Here is a 27,327-nt window from a genome sequence, read left to right as displayed (position 1 = left end):
AAGGGAGTTAGACAGAGGAGGGGTTGAAAGGACGAAAAATAAAGGCACCGGAGATGATCAAAGACCCGCTGACGCAAAGCTAAAACGGCCAGGGCGGAAACACCTCCGGTCTGGTCCGTGGTGGCGTCAGCTATGTTGTAGTTTGACCTTTGTTCTTAATACCGTCAATTTCGCATTAAAATGTCTCGAAGAGATTTGCTTCGATTTAGAGCCACTTTTGCTTATTTCGAATCTTTGCAGCTTGATCCCAAAGACCTCCGGGCCCACCTCCCGTGTCCATGATCGACCTAGCCCTGTGGAAAATCTCCCATTGAACCGGAGCTTCATTATTTTCATCGTTACGGGTTCCGATCCAATCCCGAGTCAAGCCCTTCCTATCCTCCAATCCTCCAGGGCTGATATATACTGTTGATACAATAATATGTGGGTGTATCGGTGTCCTTTGAGCTCTGTGAAATGACCCATTGGAATAGCTGCATGGGATATCTGTACGGAGTGGTGCCACACCGGAAATTATTATGAAACCAACTGGTTACTTTGTGACTGATCACTGCGGCTGCACTACGGGTGTTATAGGTATGCTTTTATTCGTCTATTCTCTCAATAATACCTATATGTGTACTTATACAGCTAACTCGTAGGGTCCTACTCCGTCCTCCGCACTCACTTTGCTAAACTCTTAGGAAACCTCGATACCGGGCTATCGCACAACTTAAAGCCCTAAGTCACGGTTTTCTCTACATCCTAGTTGCTTTAGCGCTATTCTATCGGCACACACGTTCCGTACAGCCCTTTTTGCAATATGAAACCTAAAATAATGGGGGCCAAATAAAGCAGTCCTCATGTTCAAGGCAAGTATTCACATATTATTATTCACACCAGAACAACGTCGGTCTGGTTTGTACATTGCAGCGCAGATCGTGTTTGGTCTCCAACACTATATCTATATAATTCCCCTTGGTTACTACGTAGTATTGCAGAAGCAAACAAATATATGTTGGCATGTGATGAAGCTAGTGTTCCAGGGTTTCATGTCTCTGTCACAAACCTAGTCACACAAGCTATTTCACACTATTGGCAAACTATGTGGACTGCCAGATTCATTACATGTATGAGAACGCCAATCATCACTGTACCAGCGTTCTAGGTGGAAAGACTAACCTACTGGTTCCTACCGAGTACTTGGTATACATTTCACTTTCCATACAACGCTGATTCATCTGCGTAACTTGACTAAGAAATATCTCAGCGTCCATTGACCTTTTACAGGCGTTGCGGCAGACCCACGGGGTTGTAGGCAACATCAAATAAATATTGGATGATTTACACGTCAATTTAGCTGGTAGTGGACGTTTTATTTAGCAGCCGGATGCCAAGATATATAATGGTCCTAGGTATTGCAACATTATAATATATGTGTAAAATGGCGACACTGATATCAACCAAGGCAAAAGAAGCAATATATATTACTATTCAATAATTTCTTACCTATTTAAAAGCAAATATAGACCAATTGTGACGATGATAGATGTCCTTAAGGAGACTGAAGACGCATCGAGAGTGGGTCCCACTTCGTTTCCGTTTATAGCGCACATTTGGCCATGTGTATATAACAGCACGGCCGGCTGGCCCAATGGCAAGGCGCTTGACTACGAATCAAGAGATTGCAGGTTCGATCCCTGCGTCGGTCACTATTTTTTTGGTTTTGGGATCATTTTTTGGTAAAAACCGTCGGGTTGGTTGGTCTCTCTATCAAGTGGCATATGAGGCTGCCGTAATATCTTCCATTCATCAAGAGATTCCAAACAAATAGATAGATAAATATAAAAAGTATTTTGAAACCAACCCAACTTTCGTATAACCTTTTCTTACGCACGGAGTAGAAATGGGTTGATCGCGTCAAGGCATTCTGTACAGAAGGATGATCTCTAATGATAGCTAAATTTCCTCTGTACTGTATCATGAGAATATAACTAGGACCTATTATTCCTACTATGCTCTTCATCGTTATCAACGACACAAACTGCATGAAAGTGATCTAGACTGAAGGTATTGCCGTTCAGGCCAATCCACTTATGAGACCTACATTCTCGAGGAAAACGCGCTTCTTCGAGTATGAATGCCAGTTTGTTTTCTTTCTGTCGGATCTAACGCAATTAAGGGTTGGAATGTGGGCCCACGAACATGGACTTTTTCACAGTTACATTTCAATTCATACACTTCCTTGACATTCTTTTGCTCTAAAGTTAGCTTCCGTTCATATAGCTATATTCTCATTCTTCATCCATCGTTCTTGGTAAGATGGCCGAGTTGGTCTAAGGCGCCAGGTTAAGGTATACCTTGACTCCATAACTAGCAATAGTTTCCTGGTCTCGCAAGAGGCGTGGGTTCGAATCCCACTCTTATCATAATATTTTTGCTTTTTGCCCATATCACTTGCTTTTTGGTAATTGGTGAAGTTTTACAGTCAACAATTGTCTGGTGATACGGGGAAAATTTCGGTTAATTTTTGTGCGTCCATTATATACGTCGGCAAGTGGCGTGCCTCACCTTGGAATATTTGACGACGGGCTATAGCGGATATGCTCTCACCAACGTGCACCAACAAGGCTGGGATAGTGGAGTACGATTTTTCTTTTGATCATGAAATAGTTCAGATAAGTTGGACAGACAAGTATTAATTTACATGTGGTATGATAGAGCTAGCCATACAATATGTTAGGTAGCATTGGCGTTATTGGAGTGAGAATAAATTCCTTGGTCCCTGACATGGACAGGTCAAGATCTGCGCGCGGAGGCATTCAAAGCCCTATGTATAGCTCGGACAGCGCTCAGAACTGACCCACCATTCTCGACGTTACTTCGAGATTTCACTAACACACGGAATACGAAATCTATGAGAGAATTTCTTTGTTCATCTAAGGGACAATGCAGCTTCGGTCTATCCAATAACACACAACCTGTCATCTATCTAAACAAGCTTCTTCCGAACGTCTAGGATTCTCTGTGTCGCAGCAGAAAATGAATCCTGGTCCAACGACCCATCTTCTAACGCGGCAACCAGAGCGTTATATATATCTTCTCCCTGCGTGACATCCCTCTTAGCCGCAAGCAAGATATCAATACCAGCTTGTGCAGCCAACAATCCACGAGTAGCCTGATCGCCGAACGCCTCTAGCGCTCCTGCCTCAACGGCATCGGTGATAGTGACACCCTTGAAACCAAGTCTACCCCGCAACTCATTTTGGATAATAGTCTTGCTCAGCCCGGAGGGGTAGGTCGGGTCCAGAGCAGGATAGATAGCCCACGAAGTCATAACCATGTCCACACCTGCCGCGATGGCCTGGGTATACGGCGCCATATCCACCTTACGCAGCTCTTTGAGGGTCAAGTCAATGGTGACGGGCTGCAGATCCGTATTCTCGCCTGCGCCTGCTGCACCAAGGCCAGGGAAGTGCTTAGCGGATGCGATGACACCGGCCGCTTGCTGCGCGCTGATAAATGCGGACCCGCATGTTCCAACGATGCGGGATGAGTTGCTGAAAGAGCGTTGGGAGGCATCGGCGAAGTCCCCGGCCTCGCGATACACATCCAGTACAGGTGCTAGATTGACATTGTTCTTAAATGCCTCGAGGGTGCTCGCAGCATCTTTGCCCATCTGTGTCGCTGCCGCTTTCGGATCGGGGGCTTGGCCGATTTGTTTAGCGCTCTCTACTGGTCCACCGGCCAATCGACGCACTTTTCCGCCTTCTTGGTCCGTCATGATGAACAAAGGATTGCCTGAATAGTATGGACTCTGCTTATAGGTCTCCTGGAAGTTGTCTATTGTGGCTGTGAGGTTGTCACTGACGTTTTCGCCGAAGAGGATGATACCCCCGACTTTGCCTTCCTTGATCAGGTCGAGGAGATAGGCTGGTGGCTCGAGGCCGGGGTAAGAGAAGATGACATGATGTCCAATTTGCGCTTGAAGATCGCTTGGGGAAGCAGCCGAAGCTGAAGGCGCAAGAGCGAGGAAGAAAGGAAAAAGGAGTTGTGTGGAGAACTTCATTTTGATTGTAGACTGTTTAAACTGTCCAATCCGTGGTTATCATTGCCTATATAGCATCTCTCGCGGTTTATGAACACTTTGGGAACTCCCATTTATGTTGTGATTGCTTTAGATTGTCCAGATTGTTCCTAAATTGGTGGGGAAATTGTTGAGGTCGCGAGGGATGTTACATCGATAAGGTTGATCGTCATTGAAGGTTCCTAGAAGGGGAACCCCCGCATGTGAGGTTACTATCTGACAGCCGAGATATCCTCGGGATTTGTAGTATACAAATTGATTGCTTCAGGTCACCTTCTTCATCAGGATAGAAATTCTCAAAACAGGCTTGTTAAGATCCCTTAGTCTACACTTTTGTGTAGAATGACTACCTAAACCGTATGTTTCAAGTAGCCATAGATTGAGCTATGGAGTAAGTCAGGTATATCTCTCAGCCAACATAGAAAAAATACAAGGAAGTGAAAAAATACATACATAAGCGATGTTTTGAAAGACAGTAGTGGGATTTGAGTATCTGGGATTCTATCTCAGTGCTCAGAATCTCAAGTGCGGTTTCTTTATGGTTTTGAATAAGAGCCCACCAGGCAAGGTTCCAAGGTTCCAATCTGCAGGTGGGAAATCATATTTCCATGAGTAAGCACTTTATCTGGCCCTGGGGACTTGCGAAGGACTTGTACGGAGGCGACTAGCTGCCATGTTTTCTTTATGGCACACCGATACAAATAGATCACACCTAAAAACTGGTCAACATTGTCACCATCACACTTAGGATAAGAGAAGAACAGAAACAATGTTCCGTGAGATAACAATATTCCGGGATATTACAACGGCAAACACACGAAAGGTTGGATATCGCATCACGACTACAGAAATAGTCGGCCGCTTATGCGGCCTTGCCATATATTTTTGGTAGTATTCTTGGCAGTATTTTTAGATGGCTTTTTAGATGTCCTTTTAAAATGTTTTCTGCCCCTTATTGGTGTTGTAGCTAGAGTATAAGTGTAAAAACGGCTCAAAATGTGCAAAATGACTTTTCCATGTATAACTATAACTTTTGATGAGGGATAAAGCCGTGCACGAACTCAGCTCAACAGCATCATGTTTATTTATTTTGGCTATATACTCTAAAATAAAAGAACAAAACCAAACGAAACAGTCAATGACTGTGGTGACCGTCAATCAAATCCTTCGCAGCAACTTTTCTGCATTCCTCCATCACCCTCAATTGCTCAGCAACCTCACCCAGTCTGCTAATGACTTCCTTGTTCCCGCGTGTAAAAGTGAATATTACGTAGGGTATTCCAACGTCATCACAGAACTCCTTGACATACTTCTGCGCACGGCGTAGGTTATGTCTTGGGAGACGAGGGAATAAATGGTGCACGACTTGGAAATTGAGACCGCCATGTATAAAGTCCAACCAAGGCGGGCAATCAACGTCCATCGTTGTCCGCACCATCTTCTGAGCAAAAGACTCGTGGACGCCCCCATCGGCGCTCGACATGGCAAAGTGACTAAGCGTGAGTTGGACGTGTAACGGAGCGGTGACCATATGAGAGATGAACAGGAACGCGATGCGGGACGACCACGTGGGTATCGAGAGGTAAAGCGTTCGGTAGCCGTACCAGTACCAAAAAAACACCTGGCCGGTCATTTCAAGGTAGCGATGCCACCATGCTGAGCCTTTGCGAGGCGATTGCTTCGGATCTAGTAGGTATGACCATGCTAGGCGGTATAGGTTGAAACGACCCATTAGAAGTATGGGATAGTAGAGATAATGTTGGTGCTTGATAAACCATCGTGATGCCGCGTCGAAAGGCATATCGCGGTCATAGTAGGTCGAGCGTAGGGAGCCAAAGAATCGAGAAGAAATGGCAAAAAATGGCATATGCTGGATATCCGGATCATGCTCGGGCGAGTTGGTTGCTATATGATGCACGTTGTGATTCCGTTTCCACCAACCAACTGAAAGACCACCAATAAAATCTGCAACAAAAATCCCAATACAGCTGTCCGTGTGGAACCCATGTGTTATGCTTAGATGACCGGCGTCGTGAACGAGGAATGAAAGCAGGTGCCAGAGTAACCCAAGGAAAAGGCTCGAAAGAACGTAATAGGAATAGTGAAGACATGTCAAGAAGAGAACAAAAAGAGTCGAGTATCGGATAAATTCGACAGCGTAGGAGCTATATGGGCACTGGTAGAGTCCCTCGGATCGCAATTTTTCATCGAGGTGACGGTACTTCGAGATGACCTCATCTTGTGACATTTGATCAAGACGAGGATATTTTGAAAAGTCTGATGATATCGCGTGAGCTGTTGACGCTTCCGCAGATTTGAATAGCTCCGATTCTGGCTCTGATAATGAAGCTTGAGAAATAGGTGTATCATTGCCTATACGCCTCAGACGAACTTCGTCTCCTGTTTCTTCAGTATCAAAGACGAGTGATGGTGGTGTCGATTGTCCAGATGAGCTGACATCTTCGGCTTCGTCCTCGTCCTTCGATACCAGCGTTCTGAATATTCCTCCCTGTATCGGAGGCAAGAGATTTTCCCATCTTCCATGTACTCTTCCTATCACATATTTTTGCATATATGTTTGTGCTTCCTCTGAGTGCAATGCTGTGATTTCGTCCGTCCCATCCCGACCGACCATGTGCAATATTGATTTATCACCACCTGGGTGATATGGTATCCACGCGTCGGCCTTCAGTACCTGACCACGAAATATGATTATCTTTCGCCCATCTGCTATCAATCCCTCGATTTCTCTCCGAGACCACATTCTGTTTGTGCGTGACATGACCGGCGCCATGTCCTAATGGTGGGTGCAGTAAAGCAGCTGGGGATTGACTTCAAATCCCGGACAGAGGATGGATGCTCAGCGTTAGACAAAAAAAGAACAAGGTGCTCGTACGTGTTGTATGTGGTTGTTTGTTGGTTCCTCGGCATTAGAGGTGTCAACCTTGGAACAGATCAGGCAACTACATAAGTACATGTGTAAATCACGTGCAGGACCTAATATAGTACTCTGGGTCACCTCGACGACGACACAAAGAATATCTCGACTGAAGTATTTACTTACTTATCGTCTGAAGGTTGCCCTACTTGTGAATATATCATCCAAGCATGCCGTACTCCGTATATGCCCCTAGCTTTGTGGTGTTCCTTGGCATACCTTGTAGGTACCGAGACGAATATTACTTCTCAACCAGCTTATCGACGTCTTATTATTAACAACATGCTGACCTTTCTCATTGACACTCCTCCTCACAGTCGTCTCCGTTCACTGGAATCTTTCTGGGTGTGGTTAGTAAATAAATCGCCCTGATCCTGCGCGGCCTCCAGAGAGGAATTGATTGCACCCCAACTGGGCCTGAGGGCCCCCCTATGCGCGTCATGCTTCACCGGTGTATGGAAATATGTAGCCGCCGCTACCATTACAGTATGACCTGTTATACTCCGTACCTATTGGTTTGCCGAGGGGTTCACATTTAATCCCTTATGGTTGATTACGAGTCATATTTTGCGTGCCCTCTTATTTGTTCATGTTAGCCTAATGTGGAGGCGCGCGGGTATCCATAACTGCGAACTTGCGGATGTCCGATTGGCCTACGACTGTGGAATTCTTAAAGGCTGAGCTACGAGCAGTTGCGCCATTATCATTAGTCTCTTCGGGGGGTTTTCAGGTTTTCATGTCCATTTGGGGAAATGAATGGGTTCTAACCTTCCGAAGGATCTGCTTGTGGCTAAGCCTTGCGACGAATGGTGTGTGGATTAAGGATCGGCCGCGTATGTACCCTCGGAGTCCGTACCTGACCTTAAGCAAAAACTCCCGATGCGTCCGTGCGGGGAACGGGCCGTTCATTATCGGTTCCACTTTGGAGCCTCGAGGCTCCGGCTTCCAAGGTTGCCGCCTAGACACGAGTAGAGTACTATCCATGGAATGTATAGTGAGCAGGATGATTGGATTTTGCTGACAATACATTGTATGAATGGATGTTTTCCAGGAGGCTTCCCCGCCCACCTTCTCCCTTGGCCGTGACACGCCTGACTATTTAATCTTTCCTCCACCACATTTTGACCGGCCATACTCTTCGCCTCCACCTTTGTTTTCACACTGTTTGCCCTATCTTGCATATTCACTGCAACATATCAACATACATTTGACACAATGGCACCACTACCGCCCTCGTACACCAAGGTCATTCACTCCGCCACATATGCTGGCATCAATCCAACTCAGCCCGGCCTCTCCACTGCAGGCAAGGTTGTGTTGATCACTGGCGCATCTGGCGGCATTGGCCGGGCCACAGCCTCATCTTTTGCTGCGTCGGGTCCCCGAGCCCTCATCCTTCTTGGTCGACGCGCCGACGCCCTGGCGGAAACCGCCACTATTGTCCAAACTAGCCACGCAGAGGTAACGATCCAAACTCACGAGGCTGAGCTGTGCGATGCTTCGAGCGTCCGCCATGCTATGAATAAGGTGGCTGCCGAGTTTGGCGGCATCGACATCCTCATCCACTGTGCCGGCGTCCTAGCCCCCGTTGTTCCGCTTCTAGAAGCCGATCCAGCTACTTTTCTGGACGGATATAAGACTACCGTTGTCGGTTCACTGGTGACGGCACAGGCTGTCGTCCTGGCGAACAAGACAGTCAGCCCTAATGAGGACAAGACAGTCACTTTAATCAATCTAACCACGGCCGGCATTATATTTCCCCCATTCGCCGGTATGGGCGCCTATGTGAGCAGTAAGATGGCTGCCGTTAAGGTCTTACAGTCCTTCGCGGTCGAAAACCCGCAAGTGCGTCTTCACAATGTGCACCCCGGATTCCTCCAAACGGCTATGTCTGCTAAGCTGTCAGAGTCGATCAAATTGCCATTTGCAAGTTAAAGAAGGGTACTTTGAAGCCCGTTATGCATTGAGCCGCAACTAGGCCTCTGACTTACCCTCCACGGGTGAGGGTTGTTCTTCTATGTCCTAACCACGCTCTCCATAATTGACAAGATATATTACTAGGTATGATAATACTTGTTAGATGATCCCATCTCCCATAGACGCCTGTTTCTACAGGCCTTGTTTGCTTGCAGAGTGAGCGCTTGTTTGCCAGATTCAGGGTGTAAGTCTGTCGCTCGCCACTCACTTTACTGGAATATTTTTAACCAAACAGCACTACAGGTAGTGGTTTAATACTTCAAAATGTCGCCGAGAAAACCTTGAAAATGGCATTATGGCAGTCCACTCTACTGACTGGGCGATACATGCTACACCTCGGAGAGAACACTCGTAATGCGAAATCGGCGGATGCAGTCGAGCTGTGACCAGTGTCAAAAACCCTGCCTGACTCTTGGCACGATTTACTGCACGTAAGTAGGAGGATCGGGGATCGCCCTACGGGAGCTAAAATTTAAATGGTGTGATGCGACGAAAGAGATCCTTAGTGTAGCAAATGAGAGAAATCTCGCGTCAAATGCATTTTAAGTAATTTCGTATTTTTAGACTCTGGCGGAACATTCGATAGCCGTGGTGCTCATCTCGCCCGATCCTTTTTTAATGAGGTATCTTTTCCAACATGGCAGCTCCATATTCTGCGGGGTAGAGGCACATGGCGCATATGATATATCATTTTCGGAACAATAGAGTGCAGAACCAGTTCCTCCACGTGTTATAGCTCGGAGCAAGCCACATGGCAGCTGTGGGGTAATCTCAGTCCAGTCACTTTGTTTCGGTGAGCTCCAAAACTTTAGGACCTTCGATTTCTATCTGCTATTTTGGAGCCCGAACTAGAGTATAAATAGTAGTTTATTGTGGGAGAGAGAAGAAACTATTCGGCTGTTGGAAGATGTTAAAACAAACTTGGCTCTGCAGCGAAATATCGAGCCCAAGATCTTCGCAGAATATGCGCTCACAACAAGACATTACACAAGATTTTTTTAATCCGAACATTAGAAGACGAACGTCCAATCTGAGAAGCTCCTGAATGAGGCCGATGCTCAACGTCGTCTCCGATTTCGTCAGCCCCACTCCTCACAACTTCCTAAAAAGGAAGTTCAAAGTAGAAGTCTTGGCGCGGAGATTTTAGCACCCCGGAATCCATTTTCGTCCACAAATCATCTTGCTTCCCTCGTGCTAAAATTTCTAGTAGTCTTCTGGAAACGGACAATATTAATCAGAGCACTATTTTACTGGGTCTATTAGTCTATAGTTGTTGGGTCGTCATTGCTTAGAAATGGCCACCGATTCACTATGGCTATAAAAGTCTTTGCGACACCACGCATGTAATGGTGCACTACTCACTTGTAATCAAACACCAAGAAAAGACATAAGCTTCTGATAAAGTATCATGGGCGTGCCAGAAGCTCCTGGCCCGAGCGATGGGGCCATACAACATGACCCGGAGCAGGCCAGGATAAATCAAGAGACTCTCGATTTGGAAAGATTGGGAAGAGAGCGCCCAAAGTGCTTCCATGGCCCTTGGTCAGAGATTTCTTTTTGTCTCTCGATTTTCATGTCCCAAATTCTTGCAGTAAGTCATCGACGATGATCCTACGCCACGACGAAAGATTCTGACATTTTACTAGGAATACTACATCTCAGGCTCAAATGTCCTCCTTCCAACGCTCGTCAAAGAGCTTGATCTTCCAGAAGCCTCGGCAATATGGCCGTCTACGGCATTATCGCTGGTCGTGACCTCGACGCTCCTCATCTTCGGCAGATTAACCGATATGTTCGGCGGATATATAATTTACAGCGGGGGAGCTATTTGGCTCACGATATCCTCGATCTTATGCGGTGTCTCCCAGACATGGCTGATGTTGATTATTTGCCGAGCGTTGCAGGGCTTTGCTCTGGCCGCTTTTCTTCCATCGGGAATCATGGTTCTTGGTAGCACCTACAGACCGGGACCTAGGAAGAATATCGTCTTCAGTATCTATGGCGCATGTGCGGCGTTGGGCTTCTTCGTGGGAATCTTCTTCTCCGGACTCTCCGGTGAATATCTCACCTGGAGATGGTACTTCTTCTTCGGAGCGATTCTGTCCGCTATCACATCGGCTCTGTCACTCTTCTCTATTCCGCGCGATTATTCCGAGAAGCGAAAATTGGGCATCCAAATGGATTGGCCTGGTGCTTGTCTTTCTATCCCGGCGGCTGTGCTCATTGTTTTTGCCATTGCGGATAGTTCATATGCGGCACAAGGATGGAGAACGCCATATATCCCTCTGTTCCTCGTTCTTGGGCTCATTCTCCTCGGAGTCATGGTTTATGTGGAAGGATGGGTCGTGAAGAATCCTCTATTGCCTGGTGACGTTTTTCGAGTTAAGTATATGCTGCCTCTGGTCATTGCTTTGCTATTTCTTTATGGCACATTGGGCATATTTCTACTCTATGCCGTTCTTTAGTGAGTTATATCCCGCTGGTCTTGTTCAGACTAGACCTTTTACTGACAACATCTATAGTATGTCTGAGATAATGGGTGCTTCGCCAATGCAAATCGTGGCATGGGCTGCACCTATGGGAGTTGGCGGTCTTATTCTCTCAGTTGGAGGAGGAATGATCTTCCACAAAGTCCCAGGAACGATATTGATGCTAATATCATGTCTCGGCTACGTGGGTTCTGGATTATTTTTTGCCGTCATCCCTCTTGGGGGAAATTACTGGGCTTTCGTATTCCCGGCCATGATATGCGGCACAGTCGGCATTGACATCAGCTTCAATCTTGCCAATGTCTTTATCACGACAAACCTTCCAAAAGCAAGACAAGGCTTAGCTGGTGCATTGATCAACTGCACTCTGCACATGGGAATCGCCGTGATGCTTGGTTTCGCGGATATTGTTCAGACCCAGACTTCTGAGTTGGGTACTCGAGACAGCTACAAGGCTGTCTTTTGGTACCAAACTGGACTAGCGATACTGGGGATGCTTATTGTCGCTTTTTTCGTGCGAATCCGAGAGGCCAAGAGCGAGTTTACGCTTGATGAAAGAGAAGCAATGGCGGCAGAGGGAAATGAAAGAGCTGTCGAGGTCTGACGCGTTTGATACCCCTTATGTTTTTATTTCTTCAGACATAATATTAGCCTTTTATAGCATTTAAGATAAGACCGTCCTCGTCTGTGAAATTTTCAGAAACTTCAATAGGTACACGAACATAGTCGACATCGCCATTCTATTTATAGAACAGCGCGAATGTGAGCTCCGATTGGCCAACTGGACCCACATTCACATGTCTGGCCCTGAAATATCACGTGGCATAACTCGGTCCACGGGCTTGGCGTGCATGGCCTTGGTAGCAATCCACAGTGATACGTGATGATGTTTTAGGCCTCTGATAATCCGTACTCTACTGCCATTTCTGGGGTTTAGAAACAGAGATCACAATGCCCCCTTTGGACTCCGGGTGACGAGCGAAATTCATGACAATGTCGGTCACAACGATTCCGCTCGAACCCCTCATATCGACCGCACGTGCGGAGACGAGTCACGCCGGCGCAGCCATGCGAGACGTTCAATTAGACGGAATACAACCCGAGAAGAAAGGGAAGGTGGGGATGGTGGTCAGTGATAGCAAGACTGCGTCAGCCATGGAGTTCTCCGGGACATCATCGTTTAGAGAAAAACAACATTCGTCCGGCCTTGCTTTCCTGACTGCAGAACACCCGCTTTTCCCACCAATGCCATCGTATGGGCCCCCATCTGCATTGCGCAGGGTCCAGTACTATGCGTTCATCATCACTTCGTTCTTTTTGTCGCTATGCTTTTTGGCGGTCATATTTGTCGGGGCCCTGATCCACACAGCCGGAGTCGCAATTTCGGAAACTCGTCTGCGATGGAGCGGCCACAACCCAGACACGAGGAGGTCGTTCTATACAGAGGAACGGGCTCGCAGGAAGGCGCGGGCTGACGCCGATCGGAGATGGGCTCTGCGCCAGCAGAAGAGGGATATGGACGAGGAACAGGGGCCCGAAGAATGTCAAGAATGCCCGTCGTTGGAAGGAGGCAAGGACCCTGTGGTTGCCGACGTCGCATACTATGCCCGTCGAGTTGGTCTCGATGTGGAAACATTTCGTGTCCAGACCGAGGACGGTTTCATTATCACCCTGTGGCATGTGTACAATCCCCGGGAGTATGAAGCATTATCGCCAGAAGAGCGGCGTGAGCGTGGACCAGATGTTTTCACCAAGCCGAGAATCCCGAATACATCTCGTCCACACTCTAACCGTCGGTATCCTGTTCTCCTAGTCCATGGATTGCTGCAAAGCGCTGGTGCATTCTGTACCAACGACGAGGATAGTCTGGCATTTTACCTCTGCAAGTCCGGGTATGACGTTTGGTTAGGGAATAACCGCTGTGGGTCACACCCAGAGCACACCACTTTGTCGACCGACGACCCACGTATGTGGTCTTGGGACATTCGACATCTCGGGACCCTGGACCTTACGGCACTCACTTCGCGTGTGCTCTACGAGACTGGGTTCGAGAAGCTAGGTCTCGTGTGCCACTCCCAAGGAACCACACAGACCTTCGTTGCTCTAGCCAAGGAACATCGTCCTGAGCTAGGTGAATACATCTCGGTTTTCTGCGCGCTTGCACCAGCTGCATATGCTGGCCCCCTTGTGAACAGACCGTATTTCCGATTCATGAGCTTTCTTTCTCCGGCGATGTTCCGACTCGTCTTCGGAATCCACTCTTTCATTCCTTCCATGATGACCGCTCGACGTCTGCTCCCACCTAGGATATATGGCACCCTAGCATATTGGGTGTTCTCCTTTTTGTTCGACTGGTCTGACACGCGTTGGGAGCGTGACCTGCGCCATCGAATGTTTCAGTTCGCTCCTGTGTATGTTAGCGCTGAGTCGATGCGCTGGTGGCTGGGAAGCGACAGCTTCGCGAAACATAAATGCATTTTGTCCACAGACAACGAGCTGCTCCAGGAGACAAGCGCGAGTCAGCATATGCGAGACCCCGTTTCTGAGCATGGTGACGATCCCGGTGATTCATGTTTGGGAACTCCAGCCTCGAGCCCCTGGTATGGCCGGAGAACACCCCCATTTGCATTCTGGATCGGAGGCTCCGATGCTCTTGTTGATGGTCGCCGGCTTCTGAATCGCTTCCAAAGCGGCCGTGAGCCTCATGTGAGTCTTGTTCATTCAAAGATCATTGAAGAATATGAGCATCTCGATGTCCTTTGGGCTATCGACGCGATCGATCAGGTTGGCAGAGAGGTCAACCAGGTTATTTGGACAACTATCTCTGATGACGCACGTCAGATATGTCGTGTTCCGCGCGGCTTGAACCTAGACATGGTAGATAGACGTTAGCTTTTATTTGGATAGATATTTTTTATATATTTTACTCTATAAAGAACAATTTCGGCTCAACAACACTTTATGTTCATTCCTATAGAGGCACTGAGGGCAAGACCACTGAACCGCATTCAGTTGGTTCACGAACATATAATAGTAGTCGACTGCTTTATTCATTTATATTTTTACCTTTAGATGCTTCTGAGTGGTCTCTATGGATTCTTTTCTTAGCTGTCTTCTACTAACGGGTTTTCGGGATGAAATCTTGAACATTTATTTTATTCCGTCTGCGCGACCCTGTTAGATCCCGATAGTCCGAGACACACCTTACCGCTCTGTTTCTAATTTTTCCCTCGGTATCAATAGGATGCCGGATTCTGCGGTCTCGGACCGAAGACCCTAGGATATATCGCAATTCTAGGACGAATTCTATCGGATCCTTATCGTAAAATTGAAACTATGTATCTACCTAGGTATAGCCTACTATATGTATCTATAAACGATAACTAGCTAGAGCGAGATTATAAACTAGTTTATAGTATTCTATCAGAGGGCAAGCGCCAGAAACGGCCCCCATTGCCTGGTTTTTCCGCCCCCCTCCGCGTATTGCTCAATACCACTACCTCGTGCAGGAAGATTTCAGGATCGCGCTCATATACCTCATAACGTCCACCTGACTCCACTTTTAGGCCTTAGATACGTAACTTGGATGACAAGAATTCATCCTCCATACATAGATTCTCCAGATAACAGTGAGGATCGTGAATTAAATAGGGTCCACATTGCACTAGGCGTAAAAAAAGAAATCTGGGCACAGGCCATAAGATTTAGTCAAACTTCGAAATTGTTATTATCCTTCCTCTCCTTCCTCAATATCACGCCTGAATAGATTATTCTTCCGTTCCACAACTGACATCCACTCTGCACAACATGTCATCTTCTGTGTGGCTCATCACGGGTGCTTCCAATGGCTTTGGCCTTGGAATGTGCCTTCACGTTCTGCGTGCGGGGCATCGTGTTATCGGCTCTGTCCGCAGTAAGACCAAAGCTGCCACTGCGGTTGAGCAGATCGAGCAGGCTGGAGGCTCGGTGATTGAGTTGGACATGACAGAGTCGCAGGCCAGCATTGCAAGCAAGATACACGCCCTTGGTCGCATTGATTATCTGATCAATGTTGCTGGCTACTCCATCCTGGCCGCCTGCGAGGACATTACGTACGTAGCGACCAACATGAAGAAGATAAGGACGATTGGTCCCTCTGACTTGTTGTAGTGAAAAAGAAGCAACCCTCCAAATGACTACTAACTTCTTCGGCCCCCTGTACACCCTGCAGGCTGTCCTCCCTGTCATGCGTGCCCAGCGCTCTGGTACCATTGTCAACATCTCCAGTGGTGCCGCCCAGGACCCCCTGCCGGCATGCTCTTTGTACAGTGCTTCTAAGGCCGCGCTGGAGGCTGCATCCGAGTCGCTTGCTAAGGAGGTCGCGCCTCATAACATCCGCGTGCTGATTGTCGAGCCCGGCAATTTCCGCACCAACTTTGTCGGCGCGGTGAGTTTTTGAATTTGTTTGCCCTTGCAACTTCGATACAAGCCATCAGTGCTAATTTACTGGCGTTACAGTTGGCTGACGCAAGTCCCGACCCGGCCACGGTCGCTCCCCACTATGACGACCCCGTAGGCGTAGTGATGCGCAAGTTCCTCACTGTCCACGGAAAGCAGCCTGGCGATCCCCAGAAGGGGGTCGAGCGCATCTTCGAGGCCGTCACGGGCACTGGGATGGCCGGTCCCCTGGCAGGCAAGATCTCTAGACTAGTTCTGGGGAGCGATGCCTATACGAGGATGCAGAAGAGCTGCGAAAGATTCAGCAACGATTTGAGTTTGCAGGAGGAAGTTGCCCTGAGCACCAATTATGCCTAAGATGGACAGACCTTTTAAGGACGGGCAGTATGCGAGCATCAAGATGTACGCATATAGCTATATTATAGTATTAAGGCTAGGGCATAGTTATAACAAGAGTAAAGCAAAGCCATATCAAGGAAATCACAACCCAGGCCGTGAAAAACTGTATTCATGAATGTCAGTTGTAGACATTGACAGCAGGTTTTTTGTGAACTCACGCTTTTAAAAAACGACATTTTAGCCCCAAATCTAGGCACTGGCCATAGAAAAACATGACCAATGATAGTCAAATAATATTACGGAGAGACTATATGTAGGTCGAACTCCAGGTACTTCGGGGCCCGCGGGGACCGGGGACGATGGATCGCAGTCAAACAGCCGACTCAGGCCACTTTTGAGGTTCTTCTGGACTGTTGTGATTGGATATTCCAGCTGCACCCCTTGCTGATCTTCATATCGGAATTGCCTTCAGGGCTTGCATAGGCAGAGGTGTTTTCTGATTGACCGACAGCTAATTGGGGCCCACAGACGGACTCAAATCGAAATGCGACCATTACGATGTTCCTTTTTTCTCTCATCGTTGGAAAATAAACAGCATATATCTCACGTCTCACGGGAGAATCCACGAATTTCACTGAAAGAAAAGTCATCATCAACTTAAAATGGCGTCTGGCGGCATCGGAAATGTCAACCTTCATGGTGACATCGAGTTTATCCAGACCGCAGCAGCAAAGCCATCGAAATTTGGGAACCCTGCAGATTGCGGAATTCCTTCTACGGGGGTTAGTTTATCATGATCTTCCCCTGTCGATACCTACTAATTTATTTCATAGTCGCCGGCCATCCACAATCCGCCCCTCCCCGCCGAGGGCGCCGGCAATATCAGCTTCAGCAATTCACTGTTGCTCAGCGGCTTACTCGGCATTCCCGCCTCTCTGACATATATACTAGGTGGTGGAATCAAAACGGGAATCTTCATCGGTCTACTTACCACGGTGCCGATTCTAGTGTCATTCTGGGCATGGACATCCACACGCAGTCCTCGCATCAACGACAAGGTCAAATTACCCGGTCGCCCCATAGAGGAGTACGTGACCTTCAAGAGCAAGGCCAACCGTTCAAAATGGCAAGGCAGAAACCGAGTCCCTCTACAGACCTTTTGCGAAATGTACCTCGATGGTGCCGTCGACTTCAACGGAGATTGTCTCGATATCATGGAGTTCCGGCATGATTGGGCGCACTTCGGTTTTACCTGGGATTTGTTCAAGTACATATTCTTGACCTTCGCAAGAGATGTCTTGTTCCACACAAAGTCCCAGGACGAAGAACAAATCCGCCCAAACTACGACCGGGGCAATGATCACTATGCCTGGTTCCTCGGTCCTCGCATGATCTACACCTCCGGTATCATCTCCGATACCGAGAGAGAAGAAACACTAGAAGAGATGCAGGATAACAAGATGGCGATTGTTTGCGAGAAGATCTCACTCAAGGAAGGAGAGACCATGCTGGACATTGGCTGTGGGTGGGGAACGTTCGCAAAATTCGCGAGTCTTAACTACGGAGCGAAGGTCACAGGTCTTACCATCGCGCGACACCAGACGGCATGGGGCAATGATGCTCTCCAGCAGGCCGGGGTTTCTCAGTCTCAAAGCCGTATCTTGTGTATGGATTACCGTGACATTCCTCATATGCAGTACGACAAAATCACGCAGCTTGAAATGGGAGAGCATGTTGGTATTCGCAAACTGACAACCTTCTTCCGCCAATGCTATGGTATGCTTAAGGATGATGGTGCTATGTATGTGCAACTTTCTGGCCTCCGTCAAGCTTGGCAGTATGAAGATTTCATCTGGGGTCTCTTCCTGAACAAGTATATATTCCGCGGCGCGGACGCATCCACTCCTCTTTGGTATTATGTGATGTGCTTAGAACGGGCTGGATTTGAGATCAAAAGGTATGTCTTCGGAATTCCTTTTGTTTCCGGAATATCGGGGCTGAAATTCACATTCTAGTGTCGATACTGTTGGGGTACATTACTCTGGCACACTTTGGAGATGGTATCGGAATTGGATTGGCAACGGCGATACAATCAAGGCCAAATATGGCGAGCGCTGGTTCAGAGTGAGTAGTAGTCATTATCGAAGTATCTTTCCTGGTCTAACCTTGCATAGATTTGGGAGCTCTTTCTGGCGTGGTCGGTCATCGCATCTCGTCAAGGCTGCGCGACGTGTTTCCAGATTGTGGTAGTGAAGAATCTGAACTCAACCCACCGTATCAACGGGGTCAAATCACAGTTCGGATTGTCTGCTGCTCTTCAGGCGAGTCAAAACGCAGGAAAGTCCAGACTACTGTAGACTTTTAGTGAGACTATTAATCATATGTCTCTGGCTCTCGGTTTCTAGCATCAGTTGCTCCCCATTATCAGGCATATAGGCCCGACTGAAGGATATTCACCACGACACAGCTTGACTTCAAGGCTCCATTGATCTGAATGAATCACATTGATCTCCAACATCTGCAAATAGAATGACAATGCGGAGCCATGTCCACCAGAACGACCACTATTGGCGTATATGAGAGCCCAATATGTATCCTGCCATAAATTGACTACATAAACATCAAAAGAAGTTCAAAATAATCTTTACTAACCTCCCTATCCTCTTCGAGGAGTTAATAAAAACCACTACCACTGAATATGTTTCTTTTTAAAAAAGATCTTTATGTACGAGAGTCTCGACAGGCTTCCTATCCCTCCTCTGGGATAGTAGGGAACAATCTCCTGGATTTCTCATCTTCGACAGCATTCTTGATTCTGGGTTGAACCCCAACCTCGTCAAGCGAGCACTCCACCTCCCATCTGGTCGCCCTTTGAACCCCAGCACTATCCCAAATCTCCGCCAAAGTGCTCGCATCATGCCTGAAGCTAGTAGTCCCTTCTTTGATAGCCGGAGCTTCTCCAGGCTTCACACTGCCACTTTGCCTTCCAACCATCAATGCCACCCTTCTAGAGTACTGTAGCGACAATTTTGGCAGCTTCAATCTGTTGCGAAAGTGGAAATAGGAGGAAGAAGGCAGAACAATGCACAATATCTACGGCGCTGGCGACAAGTTCTGCCCAAGGCGAACTTTGTAAACTGTTGAAGATATGAACAACCATTGGTGAACGTGATTACTTTCTCCTTCGAGGACCTCTGAAGTATTGGGCGGCATTTTGTACCCCCATATATAAGGCGGTATGTGAGGGTACAAAGATGCTGCCCAATACTTCGGAGGTCCCACTGTACTAGTCATTCGGTTCGTCGTTATCAATTTTCTCCCAAACCGTTGTTAATTCCAAGTGCAAACATTCACTGCCCGGGAAGAGACGCTTGTATGGGATTAATCATATTTAGAATATAATGTATTTTTCTATGGATTTTTTGAAGGTCTAGGAAACCCAATACCAAGACCCCGGTACCTTCTAGATATGTAGTGGAAGAACTACATTTATCAAGTATAATAGTTGTTGAGAGTTAACAGGCTTCATTTTCGGCGCCTTTTACACTTTGAATGAAGCTGATTTTGTATAATCTTTTTCTTAAATATATCTTGTTTACAAATTTTTTAACCTTGGAATGCCCGTCTATCTGAAGTTGAGTCAGCTATGACACTGCCCTTACCCTAATACTCCTTTTGGTTAGGTTCAGATACTTGTCAGGTGACAATGTATATTTGCCTCAGGTTTTCCTGTCACCAGGAATTGGATGATGAGGTATACCTTTGCAAATATTCCACGAAGGTAAATATGGGATGCAACTCTTTCTATATTACCAACCCGAGAGCCCTGGAGTCAACCCAGCGTAGCTGTCCAGCCCAGCCTTGAAGGACTTCAAGTCAATCTAAGCTCAGCCAGGCGGCCCACTAACCCCGCAATCCCCCAGATTTGCGTGGGACCGGCCCCAAACCTCCGGACTCCACCATGACATATTCCACTTTTATCGGGTTATCGTAACATCTATACACTTATAAGAAATAATGAAGGTAGGTATAAAATCATAGATCCAATTATATTCTCATTTAGCCTCTTTTTTGTGGCGCATTCCAGGGGAACCCGCCTATAGCAGGATGATCATGTCGCCAGGACAGCCCCCTATTTGTCTGTGTCACAATGTACACGGTTGCGAGTAGTTGAGGGCACACAGGTATTTCCAAGGTTACACTGCCATAATATACATGTATCCGTGTACTTTTGGTCCATCTATGACGCCGAACCTGGCCAATCGCATACACTCAAGGCCAATCAAGACCGTTTCGACACAGAGAATGTGGGGGAGAGGGCTAATGCGGCCCCATTATGATCGACTGGCACTTCCCACTATCAATTGGAAGGGCGGTTATTATTGCTTTTAATAACCCTACCGTCGAGTCTCTTCAATTTCTCTTCAAAGTTCACTGTTCACAGTTCCCTTTTTAGAAACAGAAATCACAATCCATGGAACAAACCAACATGATTGAATCATCACCAAGATATCAAGTCGAGACAACTTGAGTCATCCGGGGACACATGGATCCTGAAACTCAATCAACACTCCAAGGTTAAGTGAGGCATCGCGGCCATTGGCTTGCCACCGAACAGGGATGTCCTCGATGTCACCTTTGACTCAGTACCAAGTCCTGACTGACTCCCAACCCCGCATTCATTAAGTCAGATGATGCCAGTGTATGTTGTATATAAGCCCTACTGTTATCCATGGATGTCCCTCCCTTGTCTACTTCTCTGCTTTTTAAGAAACTCTCCCCTCCATCAATTTCCATCAATTTCCATCACTTCCATCCATCAACTTTCATCAGACTTGAAGTATCAACTTGACCTTTCCATCAAAACCTCATCCAACACACTACATTTACGATGTCGGCAGCCATGGGCCCTATTATGCAGCAACTGCAGGCTCTCCCTGCCCGCTCAAGGCAGGGTCTGAATAACCTGCGCCAGCGTATCTTCCAGCAGGGTATGTTCTTCCCTTTTGTCTTCCGACCGTATCATTTACCTTGTTCCTGATATTCGGATATACTAACACCACCTAAAGGAGAGAGACAGCCTAAGGAAGCCAACCTCCTGCGCACTTCCCTCAAAGTTCACCGTCCCGTTTGGATCACAGCTGCTGGCGGTCTGTACACCAGCATGGCGGCTGTGTACCTCACAATGCGATATCTGAAGCGTGTTGCTCGGTAGATGGGTCAGTCCAGTCACTGCTACCTACTGGACTCGACTCAACTACATGATTCTACAACTCACACGCATGTCCTCCACTAACTCTTCGCAACATACCCCTTTTATCCCTCGTCGCCATGTATCTATCGATAACAGCTGTGTCTGATCGGTAGTTGCGTGCGACCGGAGGAACTCTTCAGGTCCCAGGTTGGGTCTTTCTTTCTTTTGTTCGGTCGGTCGTTTGCATCTTAGCCATAGAATGGCAAGATAGCCCTGGCGCTTTTGTTTCAAGGGCTACTTTACCCTATATCAATACTATCACAATCAAATACTTTACAAATAATCCCGTGTCTGAAAGATATGATATGTATCTGCCTCAATTTCTCAGCTTGCTGTCGCTCGTTTTCTGCGTAGAGTTATCGCATGTTATGGTAAAAATCACATCGCTCAGCCGAAGGTGCCGGCGATGACCATGAAGGTTTGGAGAGCGCGTGGCAATAATGACTACAAATGTAATGACTGAATGGCAGACTGTCTAGGTAAGCACACGCAGGAAGGTCATACTAGGCCTAACCCCAGCCATGGAATGACTCGCAAACCAGGGGTGTGTAAACAAAGCGAAAGCCAGATGTTTTCTCAACAGAGTACACACATCGAATGTCCACTGTATGAATACCCAACGTACTTTCCCTCCTCGCATTTGAGATTATGTACCGGTACAAGTAAGCAAGTCACTCGAAGTAGAAAATGAGAAGTGACAGATCCACTCGGCTGAAGAATCCACCCCCAGAATCTGAGATGCTCCACTTCGCCATCGCCCAAAGGAATCAGGAGTGCGCTCGGCCCCCGCTTCCACCATACACGATACATGATACCTCAGGCAGACACTTTGGAAAAAGCCTGCTGCCCTATCATATCTCTTCTCTTACTCAGGGCGTCGTCACTATGCTAGGGTTGCCCGTAGGATGATATCATTGCTGATGGGTGCATGCGTTAGGTTCTGTCTAGGGGGCTTGGCGACCCCGCGTTTGTGTTTCGTGTGCGGAATTTCCTTATCGGGTGGTCTGATGGTTTGACAGGGGCAATGTGAGTATCTGCTCATATTTGCAGGCGAGTAAATACAAATTAATCTTTGGGAATGTTATGTAATGAGAGCCTTGAGAAATGATTGTCTGTAGGGTAATAAGTCTGGTGTTGCTGCACTCGATGCTGTGTCTTTTTCATTGGCAAAAGGGTGAGACATGATAGGCTCAGGTATCTTCTCGGCGAAATTAACCATCGTAGTAGAGCACCAGGTCTCATCAAAGGGCGCCTAAATTGCACCTAGTCCACGCAGATATATGACTCGCCTGGTCTGCTAAGAATCCAAGAGAACACGAGCAGGTTCTTCTGGTACTTCAAGATAGCTCGAGTCGGAAGGAACTATTGTTTCAATCGAACTATGTTTCTTTTCATTCTCATTTATGGTTCAATAGCTAAATAGCTAATATATAAAGTGGAAAATAGTTGGCCCCCCACCGGAGCGTTTTCCCCGGAATTGCCAAGCTTTCTTTTAAACTCCGGTGGAGCCAACCTTAACTGTCAAACTAATGTATGGGTGATGCACCAATTTCCCTATTCATTGATCGAGTATTGCTGAATTTGAGGCCTCGTGAAACCCCCAGATGCAAAGGAAACGCGGTCCAAGAAGAGAGGAACGGGGACAGGTTGGTCCACCACAAAGTCCCCAAGCCTTGAGGTTGGCTCCTTATCTTCCTTTATTACCAGAATGTGAACTCAACAATACACACAAAACCAGGGAGAGCCATGTGGCATACTGTTGTAGAGCTTCTGCTCGTGGCGGGATAGTGGAGCGTTGACAGCAAAGTGCAGTTTGATCAGGGGTAAGCTATTTTGAATTATTTTTCACTTCCGACAGTACAGACAATCAATTTGTGATGAACACGCTGGTTACATAATCAATCACTTTTTGTTAGTTTTTACTACCCAGGGAGGGTATTTTGAGAGATCATTTTCCCCAGACATTCAGCGTATAGAAGTCAAATAGCAACTTTGAGTCATCTTGTTCGCCCTTGGGCACAATTTCATAACCACCTTCGTCCAGAAAATACACACCTACCCTTTGGTCGGCGATACCGGGCACTTGTCTTTCGAAAGCCCAAAAGTGGCTGACTCTCTTATAACCTTGAGTCAATTTACGTCCATCCACACTTTCATACTTACCCAGAGTATTCTTTCTAAAAAGGATTTCAGCTGTGCCGATAACCTCGGCTGCGCTATTGACCTCGCCAAAACTGTAGGCGCCGATATCAAAATGCCAAAGCCGTGTCGCCCCGCTGTGCAAATTGTCATCGATAACTGTATTGCAGGACGAGTTTCAGTGAGTGAAGAATGGGAATCAGAAGAGAGTCTTTCGTACAATGAGCCGTTTGTTTATGCCCCAAGGGTAGACTTTGAGCGATATAATTCTTGCTCTGGACCGCGGACTTCCCCGATAAGACTTGCGTTAGTGCTATATGACACTTTAACTGCCGCTTGTTCCCACTCACCAATACTTCCTTTCGAAGTTGATCTGGATCATAATGTGGCTTCGTTTCCACCTTTGTAGGGTCATTGCTGACATCCTCAACCTGATATAGAAGTTTAGCATAATGATCGACCATGACTTCATATTTTGAACGATACCCAATTTTGCAAGGTCTTCTGCGCCTGAATTGCCTTGCCGTGGAGGCTCTCCTGTGAAGTGCGATCTTTGAAATTGACCGATTTGACTGGAGTTAGACAAGTCAGATGTTTGCGATGAAATGAATTTAGTGTAGCATTGTTATAGCATGTTTGATCAAGTCTTCAATAGCAAGATACTCTGCAAAGGCATTGAACACCCCCCAGCTCTGGAGCAATTATATCAGTTATCCAGAGTCAGGCAGAGTTGATATTTATCGGGAGGATTGCATACCGCCTTCATTGCGTATTCGTAATCGAATGGTTTGAACTCCTTGGGTATATCGAAAGTGGTATATTTACCAAGAAGTGCACTTATTCAAAAATTAATTTATCAGAAACTCCGCAATGGACTCAAGGCAACTCACAATCTCTTGTACTCATGTTTCTGGGACTTTTTATAAAAATTGTCCGCCACTTCGTTCAGCCATTTGAGACGATATTCATCATTTTCCACCTCGCTATTTTCCTGTTGCTCTGGAGAAGCTCCGATATAGTGCAACTTAGTTATGATCTGGCAGCGATTTGCAATCTGCTGCATGGTTTTCCCAATTTCTGCCGAAACGGGCACATTGGCCTGATATACCTTGAAGACACCTTTGATCCTGATTAAAGTCTGTTAGAAAACCATATTCCTTGTGTTCTATTTATCGTACTTTGCCCGTAGCTCCTGGGAACTCATTCTATCCTCGGAAATAAAGGAGACTCGGGCCAAGAGCGCCCTCCACCAGTGATAAAATCTGGAACACTGTCAGAGACGGCTTATAGACGCCTGAGTTTCAAGAATTGGAGCATTACCAGAAATGAATCGATCACCGTAGGCTTGATTGGGATTCACTGGCCTTTTCCAATTGTCCAAATTGAAAGAGTAGTTGCGTCCCCCACTTGGTTGGCGCTGAGCATCGACCCGGACTACGTACGTCGCAAAACTTCTTTCAAACTTTTTTTTACCTCGTTAATAAAAGGTGTTCCCAAAGTCGCTGAATAAAACAGATACTAACCTCTGTCTTATCAAGATACTCTGTGTCAATATGGCCGTCTTGTTGCCCGTGGGAGAGGCCGGCACCAGCACTGATATCAAGAGTTTCCACAAGCTTTCTGTATGTATAATTAGAATTGTAACAATGGGACTTATGGAGAGTATTACTCGTAAGTGCTGATTTCTTCAGAATCATAAAAAATTTCCAACTGCGGCACCGGACCGGACGTGGTCTTGATATTTACTACATCAGACTGGCGGCATTCCTGGAGGTAGGAATTGAAACTGATGACAATGTTCAGCATTTTGATGTTCGTATCTTGCATGTTCTCCACAGAACACTCACCCTTGGCCAAGGTTCATATCTGGCATATACGGAACTCGGTTTTGACCTGGCATTGTGATTTAATATCGACGAATAATTAAGAGGATTCAACAGGTTTGATATCTCCAAGGCCAGGAAGGCTAGATTGTTTATTCAAATTCCCTTAGTGCATTTAGGTAGGGAGGTAAGGGGTGAATCCAGCATGTTATATGTCCTGGGAATCAGCCAACTATTGGCTCCAGCTTCCAAAACGAAAGTGAAAGTATCATGGCTTTTTCGAGCATTAGCCTTTGTGACCTCATCCTAGAGTCAAACACACTCTGATATCATCACTCTTACGGAAGTGGTAAGTGTTTTATGCTTAGGAATAGAGGAGAGGGTAGAGCAGGTTAAGATCTCATCATCAACCCCAACATAAATATTTTCATAGGCAATTCTACCATTATTGATGTCATCGGTCATCATAACGGTGGAGTTGAGCGTCCCCTGAAAGGGACAGCATTATCATTTAATTTTTTATCATCAACTCCAGGTATATATTGTTTCCAAAGCCAACTGAGAACTCCAAAAATAAAATCATTGGTACAGATCTTACAGACCAATTGCTTAGGGCCTTTGTTTATCATATATGTTCTAGTCTGATGTTACCTTACAGTGCGTTAGAATTAGTAATAAGTTATTGCAACTTCAAGACTTTGGATGCTGATAAATGCTGGTATAATTTCGGCTTCAAGCAGAGGGATGGGAAGCGGAGCCGTGTTATCACCATAGTCTCGTAAGCAAACAGGGAGAGTAGATATATGACATTGAGAAGCTATTCACCATTACAAAGAAGTAGGAATAGGGAGCATAGCTCGCAGTCCGTTGACAGGTGCTGAGTATTGGCATACATAGAAACCAACCCTACTGATGGGCGGCAGAAATGAAGTAAGAACTGAAACGACAGATTCATCTTCCTTCTTCTCTCCCGAACCTATCTAATATAGATGTTCATATTGCCAATAGCGCCGTCCTTGCTGCACGGGTCGTGGCTGACCGAATAGTCAGAAGTATCGGGGTCCCACTCTTTAATTTAGAAGTCATTTGAACCGCTACAGGGACAATACCACCATACTAGGCAGATCTTGGTAGAAGTCTTGGTACTACTGTTGTAATCATGGAGGCGGTACGAACCCACGGTCCCAGACGACGCATTTGAACGTCCACAGGAGTTAATATCTTCTACTCCCGCAGGAATAATGACAACTTTATTGACAGACTCAGTAGAGATCTCATCGTCTTTGTTGGAACCTTGGTAAAACTTGCCCCTGAATAATCTGTTAGAATTGAAGCTCGGGGACCAAAGAAACTTGAGCAGCTGTACCCACCAGTCAAGTTGAGCATCAGAAACATGGATATTATTTTTCTTCAGACGAATGTGAATGTGCACCTGTATATGCTGAGCGTATACTCCCGGGGGGGGTGTGGGTGGAGAAGGCATAGTGAACAAGAATTTCCACTGTAGCCCAAGGAGATTGAGAACAGATAGTAATGACAAGTCTTGTGTGTGGTAGATACGTAGAGACAACCGTTGATGTTGGGTGAGGGCTGAGATCTGGAAAGATCTAGGTCTTATATAGTCATGTTTGGCATGGCTTCGATACACTCGTCGTCGTCACCAAGTCACCGAATACCACCTTATGATAGAATTCACTTTGAGCTAGACATTGTAGAAGGTATAATAACTGTGTCCCATATGTCGTTTGCATCGACACGCCACAGACTTTTGCAAGCTGACTAGCGGCTTCGAACGGAAGCCATGGCAGCTAATATGACCATTATTTGGTAGATTGGTGCCCATGGGCCCTTGGGCGCATTTGAGT

The 27,327-nt window shown here is 46.7% G+C and overlaps 11 protein-coding genes across 11 annotated transcripts; 6 read left to right on the top strand and 5 right to left on the bottom strand.

The window, feature by feature from the left end:
* Nucleotides 1-2,971: 2,971 nt before the first annotated feature.
* Nucleotides 2,972-4,048, bottom strand: N7471_009154 (putative glycosyl hydrolase; the record flags this gene model as incomplete). The annotated part of the gene is made up of 1 exon (XM_057281873.1): nucleotides 2,972-4,048. The coding sequence occupies one exon, from the start codon at nucleotides 4,046-4,048 to the stop codon at nucleotides 2,972-2,974; it is 1,077 nt and encodes a 358-aa protein (XP_057132756.1).
* A 1,153-nt stretch (nucleotides 4,049-5,201) lies between these two features.
* N7471_009153 (uncharacterized protein) lies at nucleotides 5,202-6,860 on the bottom strand (the record flags this gene model as incomplete). The annotated part of the gene is made up of 1 exon (XM_057281872.1): nucleotides 5,202-6,860. One exon carries the CDS (start codon nucleotides 6,858-6,860, stop codon nucleotides 5,202-5,204), a length of 1,659 nt encoding a protein of 552 aa, XP_057132755.1.
* A 1,359-nt stretch (nucleotides 6,861-8,219) lies between these two features.
* N7471_009152 (SDR family NAD(P)-dependent oxidoreductase) lies at nucleotides 8,220-8,939 on the top strand (the record flags this gene model as incomplete). Its single annotated transcript, XM_057281871.1, has 1 exon — nucleotides 8,220-8,939. The coding sequence occupies one exon, from the start codon at nucleotides 8,220-8,222 to the stop codon at nucleotides 8,937-8,939; it is 720 nt and encodes a 239-aa protein (XP_057132754.1).
* Nucleotides 8,940-10,389: 1,450 nt separating this feature from the next.
* On the top strand, nucleotides 10,390-12,074 carry N7471_009151 (putative MFS multidrug transporter; the record flags this gene model as incomplete). The annotated part of the gene is made up of 3 exons (XM_057281870.1): nucleotides 10,390-10,572; nucleotides 10,628-11,445; nucleotides 11,504-12,074. The coding sequence occupies 3 exons, from the start codon at nucleotides 10,390-10,392 to the stop codon at nucleotides 12,072-12,074; spliced, it is 1,572 nt and encodes a 523-aa protein (XP_057132753.1).
* Nucleotides 12,075-12,463: 389 nt separating this feature from the next.
* N7471_009150 (putative ab-hydrolase associated lipase) lies at nucleotides 12,464-14,362 on the top strand (the record flags this gene model as incomplete). Its single annotated transcript, XM_057281869.1, has 1 exon — nucleotides 12,464-14,362. One exon carries the CDS (start codon nucleotides 12,464-12,466, stop codon nucleotides 14,360-14,362), a length of 1,899 nt encoding a protein of 632 aa, XP_057132752.1.
* An 876-nt stretch (nucleotides 14,363-15,238) lies between these two features.
* On the top strand, nucleotides 15,239-16,264 carry N7471_009149 (putative short chain oxidoreductase/dehydrogenase; the record flags this gene model as incomplete). The annotated part of the gene is made up of 3 exons (XM_057281868.1): nucleotides 15,239-15,561; nucleotides 15,620-15,896; nucleotides 15,968-16,264. Coding segments are annotated over 3 exons (897 nt in total), but the record flags the coding sequence as incomplete, so codon positions are not given.
* Nucleotides 16,265-16,832: 568 nt separating this feature from the next.
* N7471_009148 (sphingolipid C9-methyltransferase 1) lies at nucleotides 16,833-18,930 on the top strand. Its single transcript, XM_057281867.1, has 4 exons — nucleotides 16,833-17,028; nucleotides 17,080-18,203; nucleotides 18,262-18,370; nucleotides 18,421-18,930. Exons 1-4 carry the CDS (start codon nucleotides 16,909-16,911, stop codon nucleotides 18,601-18,603), a joined length of 1,536 nt encoding a protein of 511 aa, XP_057132750.1. The 5' UTR covers nucleotides 16,833-16,908; the 3' UTR covers nucleotides 18,604-18,930.
* A 64-nt stretch (nucleotides 18,931-18,994) lies between these two features.
* N7471_009147 (uncharacterized protein) lies at nucleotides 18,995-19,240 on the bottom strand (the record flags this gene model as incomplete). The annotated part of the gene is made up of 1 exon (XM_057281866.1): nucleotides 18,995-19,240. One exon carries the CDS (start codon nucleotides 19,238-19,240, stop codon nucleotides 18,995-18,997), a length of 246 nt encoding a protein of 81 aa, XP_057132749.1.
* A 1,897-nt stretch (nucleotides 19,241-21,137) lies between these two features.
* On the top strand, nucleotides 21,138-21,461 carry N7471_009146 (uncharacterized protein; the record flags this gene model as incomplete). The annotated part of the gene is made up of 2 exons (XM_057281865.1): nucleotides 21,138-21,237; nucleotides 21,316-21,461. The coding sequence occupies 2 exons, from the start codon at nucleotides 21,138-21,140 to the stop codon at nucleotides 21,459-21,461; spliced, it is 246 nt and encodes an 81-aa protein (XP_057132748.1).
* Nucleotides 21,462-23,448: 1,987 nt separating this feature from the next.
* On the bottom strand, nucleotides 23,449-24,054 carry N7471_009145 (uncharacterized protein; the record flags this gene model as incomplete). Its single annotated transcript, XM_057281864.1, has 3 exons — nucleotides 23,449-23,624; nucleotides 23,664-23,776; nucleotides 23,990-24,054. 3 exons carry the CDS (start codon nucleotides 24,052-24,054, stop codon nucleotides 23,449-23,451), a joined length of 354 nt encoding a protein of 117 aa, XP_057132747.1.
* Nucleotides 24,055-24,250: 196 nt separating this feature from the next.
* Nucleotides 24,251-25,539, bottom strand: N7471_009144 (uncharacterized protein; the record flags this gene model as incomplete). The annotated part of the gene is made up of 6 exons (XM_057281863.1): nucleotides 24,251-24,331; nucleotides 24,397-24,475; nucleotides 24,530-24,777; nucleotides 25,163-25,259; nucleotides 25,309-25,425; nucleotides 25,487-25,539. The coding sequence occupies 6 exons, from the start codon at nucleotides 25,537-25,539 to the stop codon at nucleotides 24,251-24,253; spliced, it is 675 nt and encodes a 224-aa protein (XP_057132746.1).
* Nucleotides 25,540-27,327: the final 1,788 nt, after the last annotated feature.

The sequence above is a fragment of the Penicillium samsonianum genome, assembly GCF_028829775.1.
Source record: "Penicillium samsonianum strain IBT 33392 chromosome Unknown utg000005l_segment0_segment0, whole genome shotgun sequence".
Classification (NCBI taxonomy): domain Eukaryota; kingdom Fungi; phylum Ascomycota; class Eurotiomycetes; order Eurotiales; family Aspergillaceae; genus Penicillium; species Penicillium samsonianum.
Note: the sequence above shows the minus strand (reverse complement) of the source record. Positions and strands in the feature narration are given on the sequence as shown.